We start from the raw sequence: 19,545 nt of genomic DNA, 5'->3' as shown, positions 1-19,545 counted from the left end.
TAGAGGCATAAAAGCAGGGGTCTGTTTGTCTTTACATAGGGTGACCATATGTCCTCTTTTTCCCAGACATGTCCTCTTTTTGGGACGCATTTTTTAGGTCTCAAAAAGATGACATATCCGGGAAAAAGAGGACATATGGTCACCCTACTTTACATTACATTACATTACCGTCATTTAGCAGACGCTCTTATCCAGAGTTATCCAGTTATACATCTGGATATTTATTGAAGTAATTCTGGGTTACCTAGGGATACAGCAGCAGTGTACCATCAGGGAATTGAACCAACGCCCTTTTGGTTACCAGCCCTGCACCTTCACCACTATGCTACACTGTCGTCTGTCTTGTTTTCGCTCTTGCTGATTTTTATTTCACGATGAGATGTATACGCTTGAAGGGCTTTAACTCATTAGGTAACACTCATAACAAAAGATGATGACACAAACGAGTAACTCATTCAGTCCATTTATTTTATATTTGCAGCTTTACATGACATAAATAAAGCAAAAACAGATTTTCACCGTGCAAAATACAGAGTTGCAGAAGAATCTATAAATACAGCTTTAAATTTACAAGAGAAAATTGTGGTTGTGAATTTGTAAAATGTGCAAAGACTAGAATCCTCCAAGGAGCATTGGCCCATTTGTTTATCAGGAAAGAGAGGGCACTCTTGCATGGCTTTCTGAAAGGCAAGCAGCTTCTGGAACAGAGGACAACACGGGAACACGCAAGAAGACACGTAGAAGGATGGAGGTCATTTTCAGGTGGGGCGAAATTGTTCTGCAAGCCAAGATCTTTCTGCAAGCAAAAGTTTTTCCATGCACTTTGGGACCACCACAAGCAAATGGCACAGCGTTTGTGTAGATAAGGCGAGCTTAAAGGTGCAAAAAAAAACAGGCTCAACGAGTCTGCCTGTTCAGTTGTGTGACTTGTAAAAAAAAAAAACATGGTCCATTCAGACAGAAACCTGTTTAGAGAAATGCTCTTTGGTCAGATATTGTTGGTGAGAGCAAAGCAAGCTGGATCGCTTCAGCACAGAGGAACCATGCATCATTCTCAGGAAAAGGCAGTTAGTGTGTTCACAACAGCTAATGAAGCCATGGTGGCAGCCATTACGTGTGCACAACATGTATGATCATGTGACCATGCAGGTCATCACCTTCCTGCGGTTGTTTCAGCCAATCAGATGTGGCAGCATTGGAAAGTTGACAGACTGTGAGCAAATTGAGACAAAAATGGGGAAAAAATGAAAAATGGGGAAAGAGCCAGAGGAAAGTTCAGTTTTGTTCAAGAAAAACAACAGTCCAGGCCCTCTAAAAATGCAAGGCTGAAGGAAACGGATGAAGCAATCAGATTTGAAACCAGAAAAACTGAAGGACAGCCAAAGGAAAGTGCCTATACAGTATATTTGTCTGAAAAATGATAATCAAATTACTTCTAGCTATTGTAACAGTACTTAAAAAACTACCTGCATAATGTATACATGCACGCATGTGTGATCATTTGAGTACATTGTTTACTCTATGACACAAGTTCGAGAAGCCTTGTCAAGAATATATTCAAAATGTGCATTTCACAAAACATGTACAGGCTTAAATTAGAAGTTTAACCCCACCTACTGCACTTTGCTGTAAACATCTTGTATTATGACAGATGGTTGAAACATCTTGTAATGGAAACTTTATTACTTTCCAGTGTAGAAAAATGTGATTGTACTAAAGCCCTTGGCAAAATTTTTTGGCATTTCACTTAACGTATGTATTGAGAATTTTGTACAGCGCATTCAGGCTCTCACATATAAAAAGAAGTCAGCTAAACTGATACTAATGTGTCTATTTTTCAGTGTTATCAGTTTTTCTAAATAATGAGTTTTTTTCTATACCAAGACCGTGGAAAGTTTTTTTCCCTGGTTTTTAGCATTACCATCTAGAATGCCAAGATAGCTTAATCAAAATCTTAACTGGTTTATAACAAAAAATTACTGAAATTTTCATTTTTGTTTCACATTAAGCTAACAAGACAGTTCAAAACCTTGGTAGCCAGATGTTATCTGTGAAATAGCTAAAGTTTCAGACCAACTAACTATCTAGATGCAAGCTACAACAAGTAATATTCAACCAACTTTTGGCTGGTGAGCTGTGGCCAGTGGCCAGTACAATCTTGATATAATACTTTGCAATTGTCTGCAGAACACATACTTGTAGTCATAACAAAAACATGTCCTTTATCCATAATATGTCATGAAATTTGAGCTTGCTGCCACTGGCTACATACCCAATCTTGTATCTCTGATACTTGATCTATAACTTAATGCATTGAAGGACAAAAGCGTTACCCAATAAATATGAAGACCAATGTCATATCTCTGCAAGAACTGGCTTTTTAGCCAAGTCAAAGTGTGAAAATGATCGTGGCCGAAACAAATAAACAGAAATGTTTGGTCTGCCTTTGTAAGACATTCATTCATTGGTTTAGTGTGTATTAGCCACAAATCACACCTATCACGACACAGGGAAATACAGTAAAAGAAGACTGAGCAGAAGCTAACTTACAAGCTACAGCTAGCTCCTCTCTTAGAAAAACAGATATGACAAAGCAGATTGTGATTTGAGAATAAAAACCTTCAGTTAAGGGAAGAAAGATATTCAACTGCAGAACGGCACATTCTTTCAAGAGTGTGTAAAACCCATAACTCTCACTCCCACACTCCTGGCACTGTTGTTTAGCACAAAAGCATCAAAGCATTAAATCCTAATAAATTTCGAACAAGTAGTTGCTAACTAAATGAATTCCCTACAACCGTAATAGATATTTATATTTATTTACCTAAGCTTTTTCCCATGAAAATGAACTGTGTTATCAGGTCAGTAAATAAGACCAACGACTGAGGTGCGGTTGTCAGTATATTTTTCCAGTGTAGAGTTACTTTAAATTCAGCCTGATCTCAGGTGACGTCATAAGACTTTCAGACATCCTTCCAACATGAACAGTAACTATTTTTCTGACCCCAAACCTGCATTCTTGCCCTTTCTTCAAAGGCAGAGTGTCAAAATATAAACCAATGATAGCAATGGTGCTTTGAATGAGAGTTTACACTAATTGGTTAGACTCAACAGCAAAATGCTTTTACTAAATCATAAGTAGAATGTACATTCCACAGTGGATACTATATAAAAAAAGAAAAAAAAAGACAAATGTAATAAATTGTGCGCACATATATACACATTGTGGTTGATAACAGTTTTCTGCTTCTGCTTGTTCCAAAGTAAAACTGACAGTTACAAAAAAATGTAAACGTCTGTGTCATTTAACAAGTTAAAAAAAAATGGCTTGTAAAAAAACAAAAACAAAACCGGTTTGGTATTTCCATTGTACACTGCTAGGTCGTAGGTACCTCTCTGTCTGACAGATGTTGTGTCATTTAGTAAACCTTCAGAGTTTGAGCACGCAGGGTAGCTCCTCTAATTAAAGTGCTTTCGATCACTCCTTTTTGGTTACTTTAGAGATGGTTGCTGCCTGAGTGGAATATAGACCCGGAGGCTGGAATTTGCCAAATAAATAGCTCTACAGCGCAAGCAAAGCATACGTCTTTAAAATGGATTCTCTGCAGCAATCAAAACAAGATCGCAGATGGTGCACCATCCAGCCAGCGCCCTATTATGTGCGTGACCTGGAATGTTAACGTATCATTCAAAAGCAGTTTTATAAAGGTGTTCTTACTCTGATTTACCATAGTAAGAATCCACACTGGAGAGCCCTTGTTTTTTTATTACGCAATTAAATGAGCTCATTTGAAATTCCTCTGTGGTTTTGTAACTAACTCCACGGAAGTCGTCGTCTCATACAGACCCCATAAAGGATTTCGGCATGTTTTCCTGTCTGGATTGAAAAATCTTGCGGTGCATGCTAGGGACTGGAGGCAGGCAATGCTGAAGGGCTCACTGTCTGCTTAACTGAAATCTTATTATTTCTGTAAAAATATGACTAGCTTTGTTGGTACAGGACAATCACATTAACATGCTTTATGGGCTTATACTGAGGTTGGAAAAATACTGACTTTCAGAGAGGTTGTCTAAAATCAAGCATCCATTCACCCTGGATTCACTGGAGAGGGAGAGCTCTCCACCCTTTGTGGACTTCATTTGAATAATCACTACTCTGCCATGTAAGGAACAAAAAAAACCCACACATTGGAAATGTATGACTTTATCTATTTGTAGGTCAGTTTCAGCACAAGTAAATAGTATAAAGTGTTATCGGACCTACAGCCAAGGATCCCCTGGCCAATGCCAGTGTCCATGGTTACACAGTGGCCATCATTACAATGTGTGATATGACTGCTGCACCGAGTCCCATTTAACCTTCAGCAAGACCCTTGAGTGAAATGATAAAGAGAATGACTGCAGGTGTTTCAGGTGAGCGTGGCACCCAGCCCAGCTCTGGCTCCGCCCGCTGGGGGGGGCCGGCCCTAGAGGGAGAGGACCTGGGGTTCTGAGCCCATCTGGCTGAGGACCTCCTGCAGCACACAGAGAAGGGGCAGGCCCAGGCTCAGGAGCTCGTACAGGAAGACGTACTCCTCCGCATTGTCCCGCAGGTGGCGGCCCGTGGCGCGCACGACGCGGCGCGCCCAGCGTGATAGGCGCCGGGGGGCGTCCCACGCGGCCCGGGTCACGCGCACCGGCCAGCGCAGCCGTTGCCTAAGAAACGAGCTCAGGGTACCTGGCGGGCAGCTCTGCGGGACAGTCCCGTCGGGGGACGACCTCCGGTAGCCCACCCGGGTCCCCGCCCCTCGGCCGTCCTGTTAGGGAGACGAGAAAGAAACATGGGCGTGGCTAAGTCACAAAGCACTGTGGGTAGAATGAGTACACTAGCCACTTCTGTTCTATCACAGGAGAGCTGCACCACTCACAAGGATTATAATCATCCCCAAGAATGTGGAAATCTATAGATGCTGTATTGTGCTGATAATAAATACCTACGCACAAAGAGATTTGTTTTCTGGCACAAACCATCCACATTGTCATAATACAAACAATGAGATAACTGAGTGAATAAGTGATTAAAATGATTATGCAACATGATTATGCATATGCAATAATGCTATAATGCATGCTATATAATACATAATGCATGTAATATGTAAACAAAATTTGAGAGCACATCAATGGCAAGTCAAAAATGGTGAGCGTCTCCTTTCGCATGGAAAAGTAGGAATAATCTGTAAACCACATGAATCAGTGCATTTTGAGTTGGCAGTCACCAGGAAGGAAATGTTCAGTGAGGTTGTCGGAGAGAGGTCTGAGTCTCCACTCCATGTGCATGATATACCCCTATGATATTTTTGAAGGAATGCATCTCATCTTTCCCAGTACAGGACACACATACAGGTATAAAACTTTGCAGTATCATACCACATCACACTTTGTAGTTTGTTAACTCCTTTCAAAGTGAGACAGGAGTTCACATTGCAAACAAACTGTAGTGAATGAGCATAAACTCCCTTGATTACCTTCTGCAGGTCACCTGTCCTCCTCTTGTGCTTCACACTGGCTTTGTGCTGAGCAAAGTGCGCCTTGCAGTAAAATTTGCCTATCAACACATTAAAACCATCAGTTAGAAAAATGCACGAAAGAGCAAAACTAATGACCTAACTGCTGTGATGTTCAGCATAGTTCACAAACTATGAATGAAAATGATAAAGCGTTAAGTACGCGTTGTAGCTCTACAGTCTTCTCACGTTGTCTATAACATGCAGTAAGTTTGTAGTGTGAAAGCCACAGTGGGCGGGGCCTACCTTCTTCGGAATCGAAGGCGTGTCCCCCCAGACGCAGGGCGGAGCCGCAGACGTGGCAGCGGAAGCAGTCCCTGTGGAAGAAGCACCCCTCGGCGCCCAGTCGCTCCATCACGTACACGCGCTTCTCACAAAAGTGACACGTGTCGCTGCCCCCCAGGTTCTGTGGGAACTCCTTCCGCGAGCCGCCCTAAGAGAAATACAGAAGAGGCCTGGTCAGAGACGTGTCTTCCACACCATTGAGCAATTTTTGCTGGGTAAAACAAAAAATTGTCACGATCCATTTTTGGCAATGGTGTTTTTCAGACCCCCCCTCATCATCATTACTATTTCCCCTCTAAGCCACTACCCAACTTGGGTACATTTCTGTTGTGTCACCAGCCAGTGTCTACCAAACCAGGGTAAGCGTCCATCAGTAGCCTCACAAATCAGGGAAGTGAGAGATTTTGGTATGTAAATACAAAGTGAAAGATATCCTCGAGGAGCTGCTACTGGTAGACTTCAGTTGAGGAACGCTGTCGGATGTAGATGTCAGTGGTAAATAAAACTTCTACAAGATGTGATTAACAGGGGTAATAGTGGGTGCAGAGATTTCTACTGGATTAGAGATTTTTATCTTAATCTACAAATAAATGTGGGCAAATGTGTTCTTTGCAAATCTGGAACTGACATTTAATTACACTGCAAACATTAGGGCGGACACAGGAGAAATGCTGGTTTCCCAAAAACAAGAGATGCCTTAGAGCGGGACCACTGCATGTACACATTGATTTCAATTTCAACTGACAAGAGCCAGGTAGCCATCTCAGAAAAACACAGTTTGACCACAGGGGAGACCCGTCACAGGATAATTATGATTTGGATTGGCAGACAGCCATTCAAAAGTCATCTATTTTTTTTTTAAGTTACCAAAGTTATTTGTTGACAACAACCTGTACTACTACTTGGTCCTAAAGCTGTTGCTCTCACCCAAGATGTAAGTTCACATAGCAGAGATGTTTTACAGTGAAAAAATCACGATGTACACAAGCAAGTTTACACAACACCTGATGGAGAACAGCAGGGAGTGGCATAAAATAAATTCTCCATCCATCACAGAACAGATAAACCTATTTCCAAGTTCAGTGTCTTTGAATTACAAGCAGTTCCACTGACCTACATTAAGCTGAAAGCCAATCAGCGTCAAGTTTAATCTGTATTATGTGTTGCAAGCACGGAATGTCCAGTATGCTTGAGCATTCCATGGGAGTGAGGAACTCGGAACAAGCAAAGAGCAACCACATGATGTTGCTGTGACCACCAGACTCCAGTAATGTAGCTCCTCAACATGGAAAAACACTGTTCTCCAGGACAAGCAGTCATGCAAAAATTCATAGCCCCAAGTCACAGAGTCTAAGAAGCCCCTTTCCACACAATCAATTCACCAGGAACAGAACATGCTCTGGGCCTGGCCATGACACCACCTTTTCATGGCTGTGTTCACAAAGTTGAAGGATCGTTGTTACCATCATTATTATTGTCATAAATTTTATTTGCTGAGTTGATACCCTTGTCCAGAGTGACTTACAGAGCATCAATTTTCCCCCGAAATGCAGAACTGAAACCCTTTATTTAAAACATGTGGTCTAAATCACCTGACTCCATGCCAAGGCTGCTTACCGGTGAGAGAGATGAACCAGCTGCTTTAGGCCTGTGATCGTTCTCGTAGAGGGTGACAAGCGTTTCGGCCTTTGCGCTTATGACTGAGGACACCTTCCCCACAGTCCTCTGACAGCCAGAGAGATGCCGAGGCAACAAGGAAAAGGAGGGAAAGTAAGGAATGAGAGAAGAAGAAGAAGAAGAAGAGAGGACAGATTCCTGTTTTGAAAAGGCAAGCGACAGGAAGAGGGGCCAGGATAGGACACCATTCCAAGCTCATGCATGCAAAAAAAGGTTCTCCAAACCACACATTTCTGTTTGTCATTTTACATTCTGGGCATGCTTGTTCTGTGCTGTACTTCAGCAGCTACGAGAGGCAAATCTCTGTGTGCTGTGAGGACGGAGATATTCTTTGTTCTTCTTTTGCCCCCATATTGTTTCATTTATCCACCTCTTTGAAGAGTGTGGTTCAAAACAAATGAAAAGTGCAGGATCTCTCTTATCAAAATAAGTTTGAGTTTCTGATCAGACATCTGGCCACGAAAGAAAGGAGCCACTGGCACACTCTCTCATAATAGCCAGTGGGACTGTCTGGAGCTCCAGCCCCGCATTCCTCTGGTCTAGCCCTGACCTGAAATTCACTGACCGGAGCTAAGAGAGTGGGAGGAGCGGCCCGTCCCTCATAGCACAATAGCATAAATAAACAGTTGCCGTTATTTAGGAAGGCGCGCTGGCAATCCCTGCGCACCAAGATCTGCCCGGCCAAAAATAACATCTGCCTGCAGCATGCTCCATTAGCCGCTCCTTTCCTGTGTGTGGGCGGATTGTCTGGAATGAGCATACTTATCAAATGAGCAAAAAGGAGAAAAAAAAAACTAACACATGCAATACATGCAGGCATGCTGCCGATGACGTGATACCTGTGCCAACGGATGTAAGCTTTGAGTTTGTTTGGAGTCACATGATTCAGTTTGTTTATGAAAGACCGCATATGCAGGGCCATTGCACTATGACCACAAAAAGTAATGTCAGTATGACTCAAATGGCCATTTTGTCTTCTCCACATGCAGTATTTCTTAACATTTAACATATTCTAAAAAGCCCAATAGAATATCCATATGAACAAGACTTTCTTTTCCAACTAAAATAAAACCATAAGGACGATGGCGTTCGCTCAATATTGAAATTAAACAGCTGACATGAATCAAACCTCTTCGGGAGGTTGATTCGAGACAAGATAGGGCTCATTCCATCAAACATATATACAGTACAGTTAATCATCCCTTATTCATTGCAAGTGCTTCATAATGCACCATACCATAACAGGGTTTGTGAAAACAGTGGTGGTCTGGGAAGCTGCAATGAGGCTCTCACCCCATTGGCTTCAGTCAGCACCTCACCAAGCTTGTCTTTTTTACAAAGCTGCATATCCACTTCCTGCATATCCAGTTTTCATTTTAACCAAATATTAGTGTAAAAAAGTGGACAGAGAAGGAAAAAAATTAATAAAATAAAGCCTTAACAAACGAGCGAAATTAAATTATCAGTATGTGATTCCAGTTCCTTAGTTGCCGATACCCACTGCTCCCTAATAAAGTTTCACAGACCTTCTGAATGGTCACATCTGTACAGTTTGACCACATGCTGACAGAATACTGTTTTAAAGATATGTGATGTAATGTGACACAATGTGCAACAGGCAAGGACACAGACATGCATGAATGCACCTGCTGTTACCTTGCGTTCCTGTGAACAAGATGAAGAGGCATGGGAGGGAAAATGTGAAGAAGCAGAGGATTCTGGGACAGAGCGGGCCCAGGTGCATTTTGGCACGGAGGAAACGGGGACAGGTGTGGGTCTCTCAGTCTGCAGAGCGCAGGTGTGCGGTTTCAATGTGTCCCAACAAATCAGGTCAAAGGAGAGAAGCGGAGCAAGAGAGAGTCAGGTACGAGTACACAGAGCCAGAGAGAGACGTAATCTTTGTAACAGAGACAGCTCAAATTTACCAACATACAATACCTTTTCGCTTGCCACTGGTGATTAATTAGTATCATCCCAGGGTATTCATTATGCAGTGAGAGAGGGGCGGCATGCTAACTGGGTGCAGATCACACTGTTCTTGGTAAACCACAGACTGACAGCAAGAGGCAATTCTAATGAACCTTTCTTAGACAGAGGACAGCGTCTGCCCAATGCTTGGCAGCACAGAAATTATTCCACATCTGTTAAGATTCTGTGTGTATTTTTATTATTGGTAAAATAACTGGTATATAATAGTCATCATAAAAATGCAGTGAATTATTCAGCCACAATAAAACTAGGAAAAGTAATACTGTGACATTGGACACTTGGCTGGATGAATTTTCCTCCTGGACACCAATGAAGTATTCCACCAGCTAAGAGTTGTAACTCAGCGTTACGGTATACAGGTCAGGAGGTGAAAGGCAATGGGAACCAAATCCAAAGATGTCACTTCATCAAGTGTGCATACAGCACATATAATATAAGCTCTGCGCTCCAGACATCCATTACTGGCACGGTAGGTCCAGTCCTGCTTTCTGCAGCCTTTTGCTCTCTTCGTTTTATTGGAGTAAGGAAAAACAATTCACTTTGATGCTGTGGTTTGTGCTAAAATGAGGTGGCTGATATCTTTTAATAGGGTGCAGCGCAGTTAAAAATCTTAAGTTTCCTTTGATGACAAAGTCAGGTTTAATGATTATTAAAACAGAGCAGGCAGCTAAAAAACAGAGCACTATACATGCTTTATAGTCAGATATTCATCAAACATCTGTAGATCTAACATTTGATATTTGAAAAAGATATAATATTATCAGAATGACCCCTACAGTCTTTTATCCTTAAATGACTTCAATATGCCATTCATTTTACATGATTACAATATGCACTGTATTAATTAATGCACACTGTTATGGCATATTATCTAATTTATTAATGCTTCAAATACAACATATATTTGGATATTTGTGTTAAACTGCGTATTGCTGGATTATTTGAGTGCTATCAGTGGCTCTAAATCAAGATTCCAGCTAAAAGACTTCAAAACAACACTTATTCCAGCCCACACGTTATGTTTTCACACCATTCCTGAGGGGGTTAGACGTTAGCACATTGCTGCACCACTACACCAACGCTGAGTCCGTGTTTTTGAGTCAGGCAAACGTCTTCACAGGGAAAAGGGTGGGTAGGGCAGGGAGGGGTTTTGTAGGGCTGAGGAATAGCACAGAACAGGCAGCATGCAGGAAGTCCCATGTGAAGAAGCAAGGCGGGCAGGGGGGGTGGGGATGAGGGTTGGGGGAAGGGGGGGGGGGGTTGCACAGTCACCTGCGGCGGGGAGGCCTTGCAGCCCGAGAACATAGAGCTCAGGTGCACTGCCTTCTCCTTTATACTTTTTTTGTGAAACTCTCGTGCGTTCTGGGTCTGCGCCTTCCTCTGCGAGACGGCAAAGAGAAGCGAGCGTGAAAAAAGCCCCGCCCCCCTCTTGTCTGGGCAAAAATCCTCCAGTAAACTGGTAATGTTAAACACAGGCGCTATTGGGCAATTTATTGACCGTTAAATCTGAGCTTTATTTTTCCCGCAACAATGGTCATTTTGTTTTGTTTGGGTTTTTTTTTTTTAAATATGTAGTGGGGGGCACTTCCAGCTTTGTTTGGCATGGAACAATGTATTTACTGTGTGGAGTGGCTAAGTCTTTCATAATCCTGCTCTACACCTTGGCAGCGTATACTTCTGACTGAAAACTAGTGGACTGATGGTAGCCAGGTGCATCATGGGAAGAAAAAACACAGAGCGGGCTGGCAAGAGAAGGGAACAGAATTTGGCAGAAACTTAGCAAGGCTCGTATATCACACCTCCAATCATAATGATCCACTGTATGTGGGTTATCCACTCCAGACTATTTATTCACCATTAAATATGAAATAGAAAGTTATCAAAACAGCTGGAGAGACCTTCTGATGTTTAGGTTACCTCTTGTAGTTGATGTTTATTTTATGTGTATTTTGGATTCTGTGTTCTAGTGACTGATGTATTGTAGTATCCTTGGTTTCTGTTGCCTAGTCAGGTTGCACAAGTTAACTTGTGGTAGGGCTTGAATAGTGTTAAGCTCACACTCGCTGGTCTGGGAGTGTTGTTAGCCTGGTTTCACACTGTTGCTCATTCAACCTAAATAGATATACTTATGTTCTATTGTGCTGGAAGTCGCTCTGGATAAGAGCACGTGCATGTAATGTAATGCAATGTATGTAATGTAATGTACTTTAATACACTCAAAAACATGACAAAAGGTGCAAGGGATCAGCGGTCACACACGGTCACTGACGGTCACTGACGGTCACTGACGGTCACCTGGCTAATCTCCTCCTCCACCCGCTGCAGGCGTTGGAGCATCCCTCTCATGGCCAGGATCGCTGAGTGGCAGGAAGCCGAGTACCCTGGGTAATCCGCGTCGTGTTCGCACCCCGTCTGCGGCGGTGCGCATGTTTGAGCCGCGGGTTTGGGTTTCCTAGGAACGCGTTTGGAGCTGGGCGGGGTTGGGGGCGGGGCTGGGGGCGGAGCCGTGTGCTCCGCTACGTGTTTCGTGCCGCTGGGGAGCGGAACCTGAGAACACACAGCACGTAAGAGGGGGATATTGCCACTTCCCATATCATATGGGGGGAGGGGTGGAGGTCTGCTCCGAAATGTGACTGAGAACATACGACTGTAGACATGCTTTGTTATTCCAACAGCTGTAGGCCACATGGGTGTGACTTCCGGGGACTGCTCTTAGTAAATTGCGTGTGCCCACTTTGATGGGTCCTTGTTCTGAGGCCTGTACACTGTATACGTCATTAGGCTCAGTGTTGTGCGGACTGCAGCGGCAGCGGTCTGCCCGTACCTGCCTCTTGGGTGGAGGAGGAGGAGGGGTTCGGTCCTTGCTTCTGGCAAAGCATGGACTCTCTGTCATGTCCAAAGACAGAGGCCTGGACAGACTCTCAGCACAAGCCAAGTCAGACCCAGACTTTAGGTTTATGAAGCGGTCGCGCAGATCAGGAAAGCCGAGGAAGACGGTTAGCAGAAGAGGAAAAGAAAGGAAGAGAAAGGTATTCACTAGCAGGATATGCAACTCTGCCATACTAAAATTGGAACATTAATTTTGAAATGAGTAATCTACTTGTCTGGATGTCTGAAATCAGAATTTCCAGTAATATTTTAAAATGATAATGAATTGCTTTATATTTGACTTATGTTCTGGGGTAGAAGTGTCAGGGGAGTCTTTGAATACACATATGCATTTATATTAGTAGTCTTTGTAATCTACAGGCAGAGAACGGCTTTTCAGAGAAATGTCTTCTTCAAAAGTAAAAATAAATTATAACCTCAGGCTCCAATGAGTTATCTGTTGGACAAGCAATTACAGAATATGAAATGCCTTGCATGCCATTTTAAACGTTTAAGAGAAGAGTTATATAATTATCCCTATGAGGGTTTCTAGACTTAATTGGTACAATTTAAATTTCCGCTCATAAAGCCAAAAGAGAAAGAAAAACGTTGAAAGAAAATAGCACAGCTAATTTAATCTACTATGAAGTTCTCTTGCCAGGATATTAGCACACTTTAGGAAGTCAGGCTTCATCTAAAAAGGGCTACCATTTGATGCATAACACACCGCATGCATTTCAGGGGTAACTCCCATGATCCTCTTTGGCACCAGTTGAGCGCCCAAAATTCCCCAGCTCTTGGTCCGACAGTGGGGAGCCCAGTAAAAATCCAGGGATTTGCTGGAATATATGTCCACCCACTTACATCACAAAGGGAGGTATTGAAAGGGGGATTATGATGCTAGCAAAGTTGCAGAATTGGATTTGAAGGTATTTATGACTGCCTTAAGGCTGAGTGCTGGGTCAGGGAGGGGATGTCCTGCCCTGTTCATCTCTTTCAGCACAGATTATACAGTAATGAACAGCGCCGTGGGTGTCAGCTTTATTCACCATTATTTGCCTCTTCAGGACTCAGCTGCCATTGTGCAATAGATCAGCCTCCCATTTAACGCATATTTCATTCAGATAATGCAGTGTCCACTGTGATCTTGCATGTTATCTTTCATTTAAAAAACTGCTCTATTGCAGACACTGTTCTCTTTTCTCAGAAGGGACACAACACTGAAAAATGTAATAGTTGGAAAAAAAATAATTTGATTTATGAGAAGGGTGTACCCTGATCACCTTAAAGAGTGCCCTGATGATCAGCAATGAGAATTATGTTATCCTTTATTACCTTAAAAAACCTGAATCTAAGTAAAATACTGTCACCACCTGAGAGTCTCACTTCACCTGAGAACAAAAGCCCTGAATGTGAGGTCAGAATATACTGATATGTGAGGAAAGTGAATTTACGCCCTATCCAGAGAATATACACTGACCTGAGGTCAGAACATACTGATATGTGACGAGACCAAATCTACATTCTTTCTGGGGATCTGAGGTCAGAACACTGATGATGATCCATAGTGATGGACCATGGAGAATTCACAATGTAAATCAAGAAATCACCAAGGAGAGTATGTTCAGCATGGGAAGACCTTGATTTTGAAAAAAAAAGAAACCTCAGTAAGGAGATGCCCTGATCACCATGGAACCGTTCGTATAACCACTAAGCACGTATTCATCCTGTCGATATCCTGATCGCCATGGAAACAGTCCAATTACCACCGGGGATGTCTTTCCTGTGGGGTTTCAGGGTGGACAACACCCTGATAATGCTGGAGAACTCCCAGCTCTGATGAGAGCAACCAAGGCGCAAAATGCCCCAGAGGTCCTGACCTTTCTGCGGAGCATGCAGTTGGGGGTGTTGTCCTCAAACTTTGCCAGCAGCTGGGTGGCCATGGACCTGACTTTGTTCTCTTTCACTTCCCCACCCATGCCCCCAGAGGATGCACTCTGACTGGTGAAGTTGGTTGCCTGTCAAAAAAACAAAAACCAATCAGAGTCACCAGAGAGAGAGAGAGAGCTTCATAAGATCATTCAAGGTTCTGAGTGAGGCTTCAGTCTTTTTATTCTCCTACAAAAACAACCACTCCTTTAATATTCAGTCTTTTTAACACTGATGCGTGAAACCCATGTCTGTCAGTAGTTATACTCTTAGAAGGGCCTTTTATGAGAACTAACCTCTTCTAAGTAACTGTTGGCCCTTCGCCTTCTTTTGCTTGTGGAGTCGTTGTCCTCAAACTTCTTGTCATCCTGAAAGGAACGAATGAGAGCTTACTGATGAATAAATCACTAATCTAGTATCATCCCCCTTTCATACATGTAAGCAGAATCAATTCCTTCCTCTGTTGTTCAACGCATGAGAGGATTCTATAAGAAAGGGTGATCACTTATTGTGGTAATTCTTTTTTTTTTTTGAAGAATCATCTTTCAGGTGTTTGCACAGGCAAAACTACTGTTCTTTTTCCATAAGCCATACATTTAATCAAAACTGTCGCTGCTTGGGCACTTCTACTGCATTAAGTTACGCAAATGCAAGTACTAATGTTACATTTTGTGACAAAGTAAACACGATCTGAACAGAATTCATGTCTTGTATTCATTTTTTTATTGCCACCATCTCTTGTGCTAAAGCTAGTGATGTGAAGAAGTGTCACCTATCTCCTCTGAATCTGAAAAAAAGTTCCCAGGGAATCATTTATCATCAGGAATCCACCGGCAGTCTGAACTGCGAAATGAATGAGTCACTGGTTTTTAAAGAGCCTTTAGTTTCACTCTCTAATTAAAATGAAATGGTTCATTAACAACCTGCAGAGATATGCTTGTAATTGTATACCTTTACGTTAAACACCTGCATATGGATGCTTCTGACCAAAAACCTTCACAATAAAACCCTGGAAATGGAGGTTTGTGACTCCAGACCTTCACATAATAAACCTTCAGAAAGATGCTGTGGACACAGGACGTTACCTTTGGTACCCGTTTCCTTGGCAGTGCTGCGTTCATCAGGTTGTAAATGTAGTTGGCTGACTTTGTGAAATAGTCCTCATTGTTTTCATCCACTTGTCTCCTAGGACCTGTAATAAAGCATGTTGTGTGTTGGAAACTTGTTCTAATACTTTCCACAGTGGTCAGTTCCAAATGCCAACTTAAATCAATGCCCGACACGGTATGTATCTAAATTAACTTTGGAATTAGACCTAATATTAGTCCGTCTGAGAAAAAAAAGTTCTGATCGTCTGTTACTTTGAAGACTACCCATTTTTAGAGAGATTTCTGTCCCAGACGTTCTCACAGTATTTTTCTTAGAAATTCTGAGGATATTTATAAGTCAAGTCAGAGCAGTACATCATGCTGTTATTTCTGCAACTGGTTAGTCATTGCTTAGGAAGAAAGGACATTGTAGGCTCTCCCTATTAACCCATTAAACGTGAGCACTATATGCAGTCCTGTGCCGATGCACAGGACACATCATGTCCATTTGGAATGTGATATATTCTTGTCCGGGCCAAATATTCACTCTTCATATACAACACAACCAAACTCATAGGGCTCGTAGACTAAATATCACCCAAGATAGAAGATGAAAACCCCCACTTACTCTTTGTGTTTCACAATATCATCAAGGTGTATCTGATGTGCATTATGGTGGGGTTAGATAAGCTCAGAGACAGAACCAAAGATTTTTTAAAAAATTACATAATTTCCTTCATTTTTTCCTTACAATAAAACATTTTAATTATTAGTTATTTTTTACCACTAAAAGCACCAGGTTCTGCGATTTCAGCCCTTAAAAGAATGTGCGGTATCTTACGGCAGAGGATATCTTAGTAAACAAAGGTGAAAGGGTGCATCACAACAGAGGTAGTTACTGCCAGGAGGGGATGTTAGAACAGAATTAGAGGGGTTACTTTCCCTCCCGTGGACATTTGGGCTGTAATGGTCACATATGGGGGTGGAGCTGGTTACCTGTGGTGGGTGTACCCCGGAACATCTCGTAAAATTTGGAGAGGTACGTGGTCATGCACAGCTTATCCGGACCCTCATTGGCTGTCATTTCCTTCCACGTGACAGCGGGTGAGATGCCAAGCTCCCGTTCGGCGATTTCCAAGGCCAGCTGGCTGTTCCCAGCTGCATCCTCCTCTTTCAGGGAGTCAAAGTCTCTGCGGGGCAGAGAGGAACAGGGGGGAATCAGACAGGGCCGAGAGAGCCATGTGGTCACCCACACGTTGCTCCAAGTGATGTGAGAACATTGAGGGTTTCATGTGCATTGTATGACGGATCGTGGGAATGTTCTGCGTTATCAGCGAAGGCTATAGTCATTGCTTATAGTGTGACAGATTTAAGTTATGTCCCTGAATGAGGAGTGTGATGTTCTAACAAAAGGAAACACTGTCTACTCTTCATCTCCATCACATGCCACCTCTACTCTAACCTATTGGCAGATTCCTAACATCTCATGCGCCTTGCAGGCAAGACCAGTGATCAGAACTGTAACAACTGTACTGGCACATTCAATATAGAGTACATTCATGTGGTTTGCTGTAATAATTCAGCAGTTGTTGACTCCATTCATTAACACAGCAGAGGGTCTCTTCCTGAGGCTCCTCTGTGTTCTGGTTGAATCACGGCCTATCTGTGACACGGACGGGGGAGGGCTGGTATGTGTGAGAGGTCTGTGGCGGGGTCACAGCTGAAGCATGTTCATCCACACTCTCACACAAAGGCTGGCTGTGAAGATGGGATTCAGACAGCCCACATAACATTTAACACATTCCAGACATGCTCATCTTTATCTGCTCACCACTGCTATAGTGTAAACTATTTCTAAAATCTTTACACAAGAACCACACAAGTACATGAGCTAATGTAGATTTAACACAATAAATATACAACTCTGGAGCTAATTTACAGTGTATACTCACTGCATAACATATTCTTGACTGTTTTACATGATACAGTGAGAATGGAATAGTTTATGTTGTAATCTTTAGGGTGTTTTATACAGGGAGAGTTCTGTGGTTTGTAGCAATTCAGTGTGTTGATCATTATTAAATGCAGAAAGGACTGCTCTGTGTGCCATGGTCACATTTGCAGATCCCATATGAAACAATAAAAATAAAGTCACCCCTGAAGCAGTACAAGGTTTAGTGCACACTGTGATATAGGCAGGGCCTTCAATGAGATTGGGCTATGAGGACACCTTGTGCATTGTGAGATAAGCTGTATGTAGAGTGTGTATTGTGAGACTGGCAATGTCTAATGTGAAATATGCAGGGCATACTGTGATTCTGTGTGCAGTACCTGTTGTGATATATGACATACTGTACACAATGTATGTTCTGATGTACACTTTGTGTATCATGATATGCACAGTTAATAATACAGGCCATATTGTGACAAACTGTGTTGTAACATACTACAATGTGTATGGTGGTACATACAGCACACACAGAGATACAAAGTGTAGATTGTGATATATGATATATACAACATATTGCGTAATATAATGTCAACATTCTGACATACAGTACCAATCAAAAGTTTGGACACATCTGATTAAGGAAATGGGAATCATGCATTCACAAATCTAAGGACTTGTGGTTAAATGCTTGAAATTTTTGTTTCTTAAACAATTATAAAAAAGTTGATGCCTATGTATGAATTTCTTTCCAAAAAAACATTTTTTTAGACATTTTTGACTACTTTGAAGAATCTAATATATAAAATAGTTTTCATTTGCTCATCGCTTTTTTGGTCACTTCATAATTGCATGTGCTTTTTTATAGTTTTGACATCTTTACTATTATTCTAAAATGTGGGAAAACAGTAAAAATAAAAAAGAAAGGTGTGTCCAAACTTTTGACTGGTACTGCATGCTGGGATATACGCAGAGGCTCACATGAGGTCGGGCCTGAAGCGGTGAATGAGGGCACACAGGGCCAGACCGCTCTTCCAGGAGGTCGTGAGGTCAGACACGTTGACGTTTCTGTAGCCTTCTGTCTGCCTCTGACACCAGCCGAGCAGCCGGTTGGGTCTGATCTCTGAGTCTGCGGGATTGGACCCTGTGACAGGGTACAGTGAACACGATGTCACTGACACTGCCCGGCAACACGAGGAGACAAGCAAAGACACACACAGAACCAAAACGTGCAATGAAATGAGCTCACGTCTGTGCAAACGGGAGATAAGAGAGAATACGGATGAAAGGTCAGAGTGAGGTCAGCCGTGTCTGATCCGCTGGGGAATTACATGACTGCTGGTTTGTTTATGGGTGTGTCACTACGATAATCGACTGTTGCTTTTATTAATTCACTGTTAGGGTTTCTAAAACCTAATAGACACGGATATCAAGTATCAACATGCAAGGATAACATTTCAGATTCCCTACAAAACATGTCCATAATTCAACTTCTTCCTATTGCCAAGAGGTACACCATATTCCTGGCGGTTTTAATATAGTGGAACCAGAGCCAGTGATTCAATATTGTTTAAAATGTCCAGAACAAGACAGAAACACTATACTGAACATTAATGTTTTTTTAGGCACGGTTGTTTTCTGCTGTCTGAACACTTAGTTGTCAAGTTGCTCTGTGTCAAGAAAACAATGAACTCCTTGTTGGACTTTTAACTTCCAAGTACTGTGTTTTTTTTAGCATTCAAAGCATAGCACAGCATCTTATAGCATCAAAAAAATTTAATGGACCGTGTTTTGACAAAGGGGTCTTGACAAATATGACATGGAATACCTGCAGTTACTTTCGAATGTCACAGGATGCTACGATGAAGTAAATCCATCAAACGTGTTACTGCTGTATCGTGCATTTGTCTCTGTTCTGAGCAAAACATCTTATTTACACTACATTATTGGAATTAGGCAGACACTCTTATCTAGAGCAACTTACATAGGTTACTGCTTTTACACGTTATCCATTTAAACAGCTGGATATTTACTGAGGCAGTTCCAAGGTATTGTGCTACACTGCCAGCCCTGTCATGGCATGTCTGCCTTGTCTCTCTGCCCCATTTAGAAGGCTAACACATCACACACTTTGTAAGAAAAGAATCCCATGAGAATTCTACAGTTCCACCTCCATGTCCAATGGTGATCATTAAATGAAACACACCTACTGTGC

The 19,545-nt window shown here is 42.3% G+C and overlaps 1 protein-coding gene across 12 annotated transcripts in view; it reads right to left on the bottom strand.

Annotated features, from left to right (window-relative positions):
• Positions 1–483: 483 nt before the first annotated feature.
• mical2a (microtubule associated monooxygenase, calponin and LIM domain containing 2a) overlaps positions 484–19,545 on the bottom strand; it is a 47,969-nt gene continuing 28,907 nt past the window's right edge. For 8 of the 12 annotated variants that reach the window (XM_036543201.1, XM_036543192.1, XM_036543194.1 and 5 more), the window contains 14 exons: positions 18,312–18,474; positions 16,379–16,572; positions 15,380–15,486; positions 14,591–14,662; positions 14,246–14,383; positions 12,322–12,444; positions 11,793–12,044; positions 10,770–10,877; positions 9,165–9,293; positions 8,348–8,434; positions 7,449–7,556; positions 5,793–5,979; positions 5,508–5,587; positions 4,406–4,796 (listed from right to left, as the gene is read on the bottom strand). In XM_036543201.1, coding sequence (XP_036399094.1) covers positions 4,467–4,796; positions 5,508–5,587; positions 5,793–5,979; positions 7,449–7,556; positions 8,348–8,434; positions 9,165–9,293; positions 10,770–10,877; positions 11,793–12,044; positions 12,322–12,444; positions 14,246–14,383; positions 14,591–14,662; positions 15,380–15,486; positions 16,379–16,572; positions 18,312–18,474 — 2,078 coding nt within the window. In that variant the 3' untranslated portion in view covers positions 4,406–4,466. Of the gene's footprint in view, positions 699–1,157; positions 1,212–4,405; positions 4,797–5,507; positions 5,588–5,792; positions 5,980–7,448; positions 7,557–8,347; positions 8,435–9,164; positions 9,294–10,769; positions 10,878–11,792; positions 12,045–12,321; positions 12,445–14,245; positions 14,384–14,590; positions 14,663–15,379; positions 15,487–16,378; positions 16,573–18,311; positions 18,475–19,545 lie in introns of those variants that run through there. The other 4 variants (XM_036543200.1, XM_036543199.1, XM_036543202.1 and 1 more) reach the window with 4 other exon arrangements.

This window comes from Megalops cyprinoides, chromosome 13, assembly GCF_013368585.1.
Source record: "Megalops cyprinoides isolate fMegCyp1 chromosome 13, fMegCyp1.pri, whole genome shotgun sequence".
NCBI classification, from domain to species: Eukaryota; Metazoa; Chordata; class Actinopteri; order Elopiformes; family Megalopidae; genus Megalops; species Megalops cyprinoides.
This window is presented reverse-complemented; position numbering and strand designations above follow the sequence as displayed.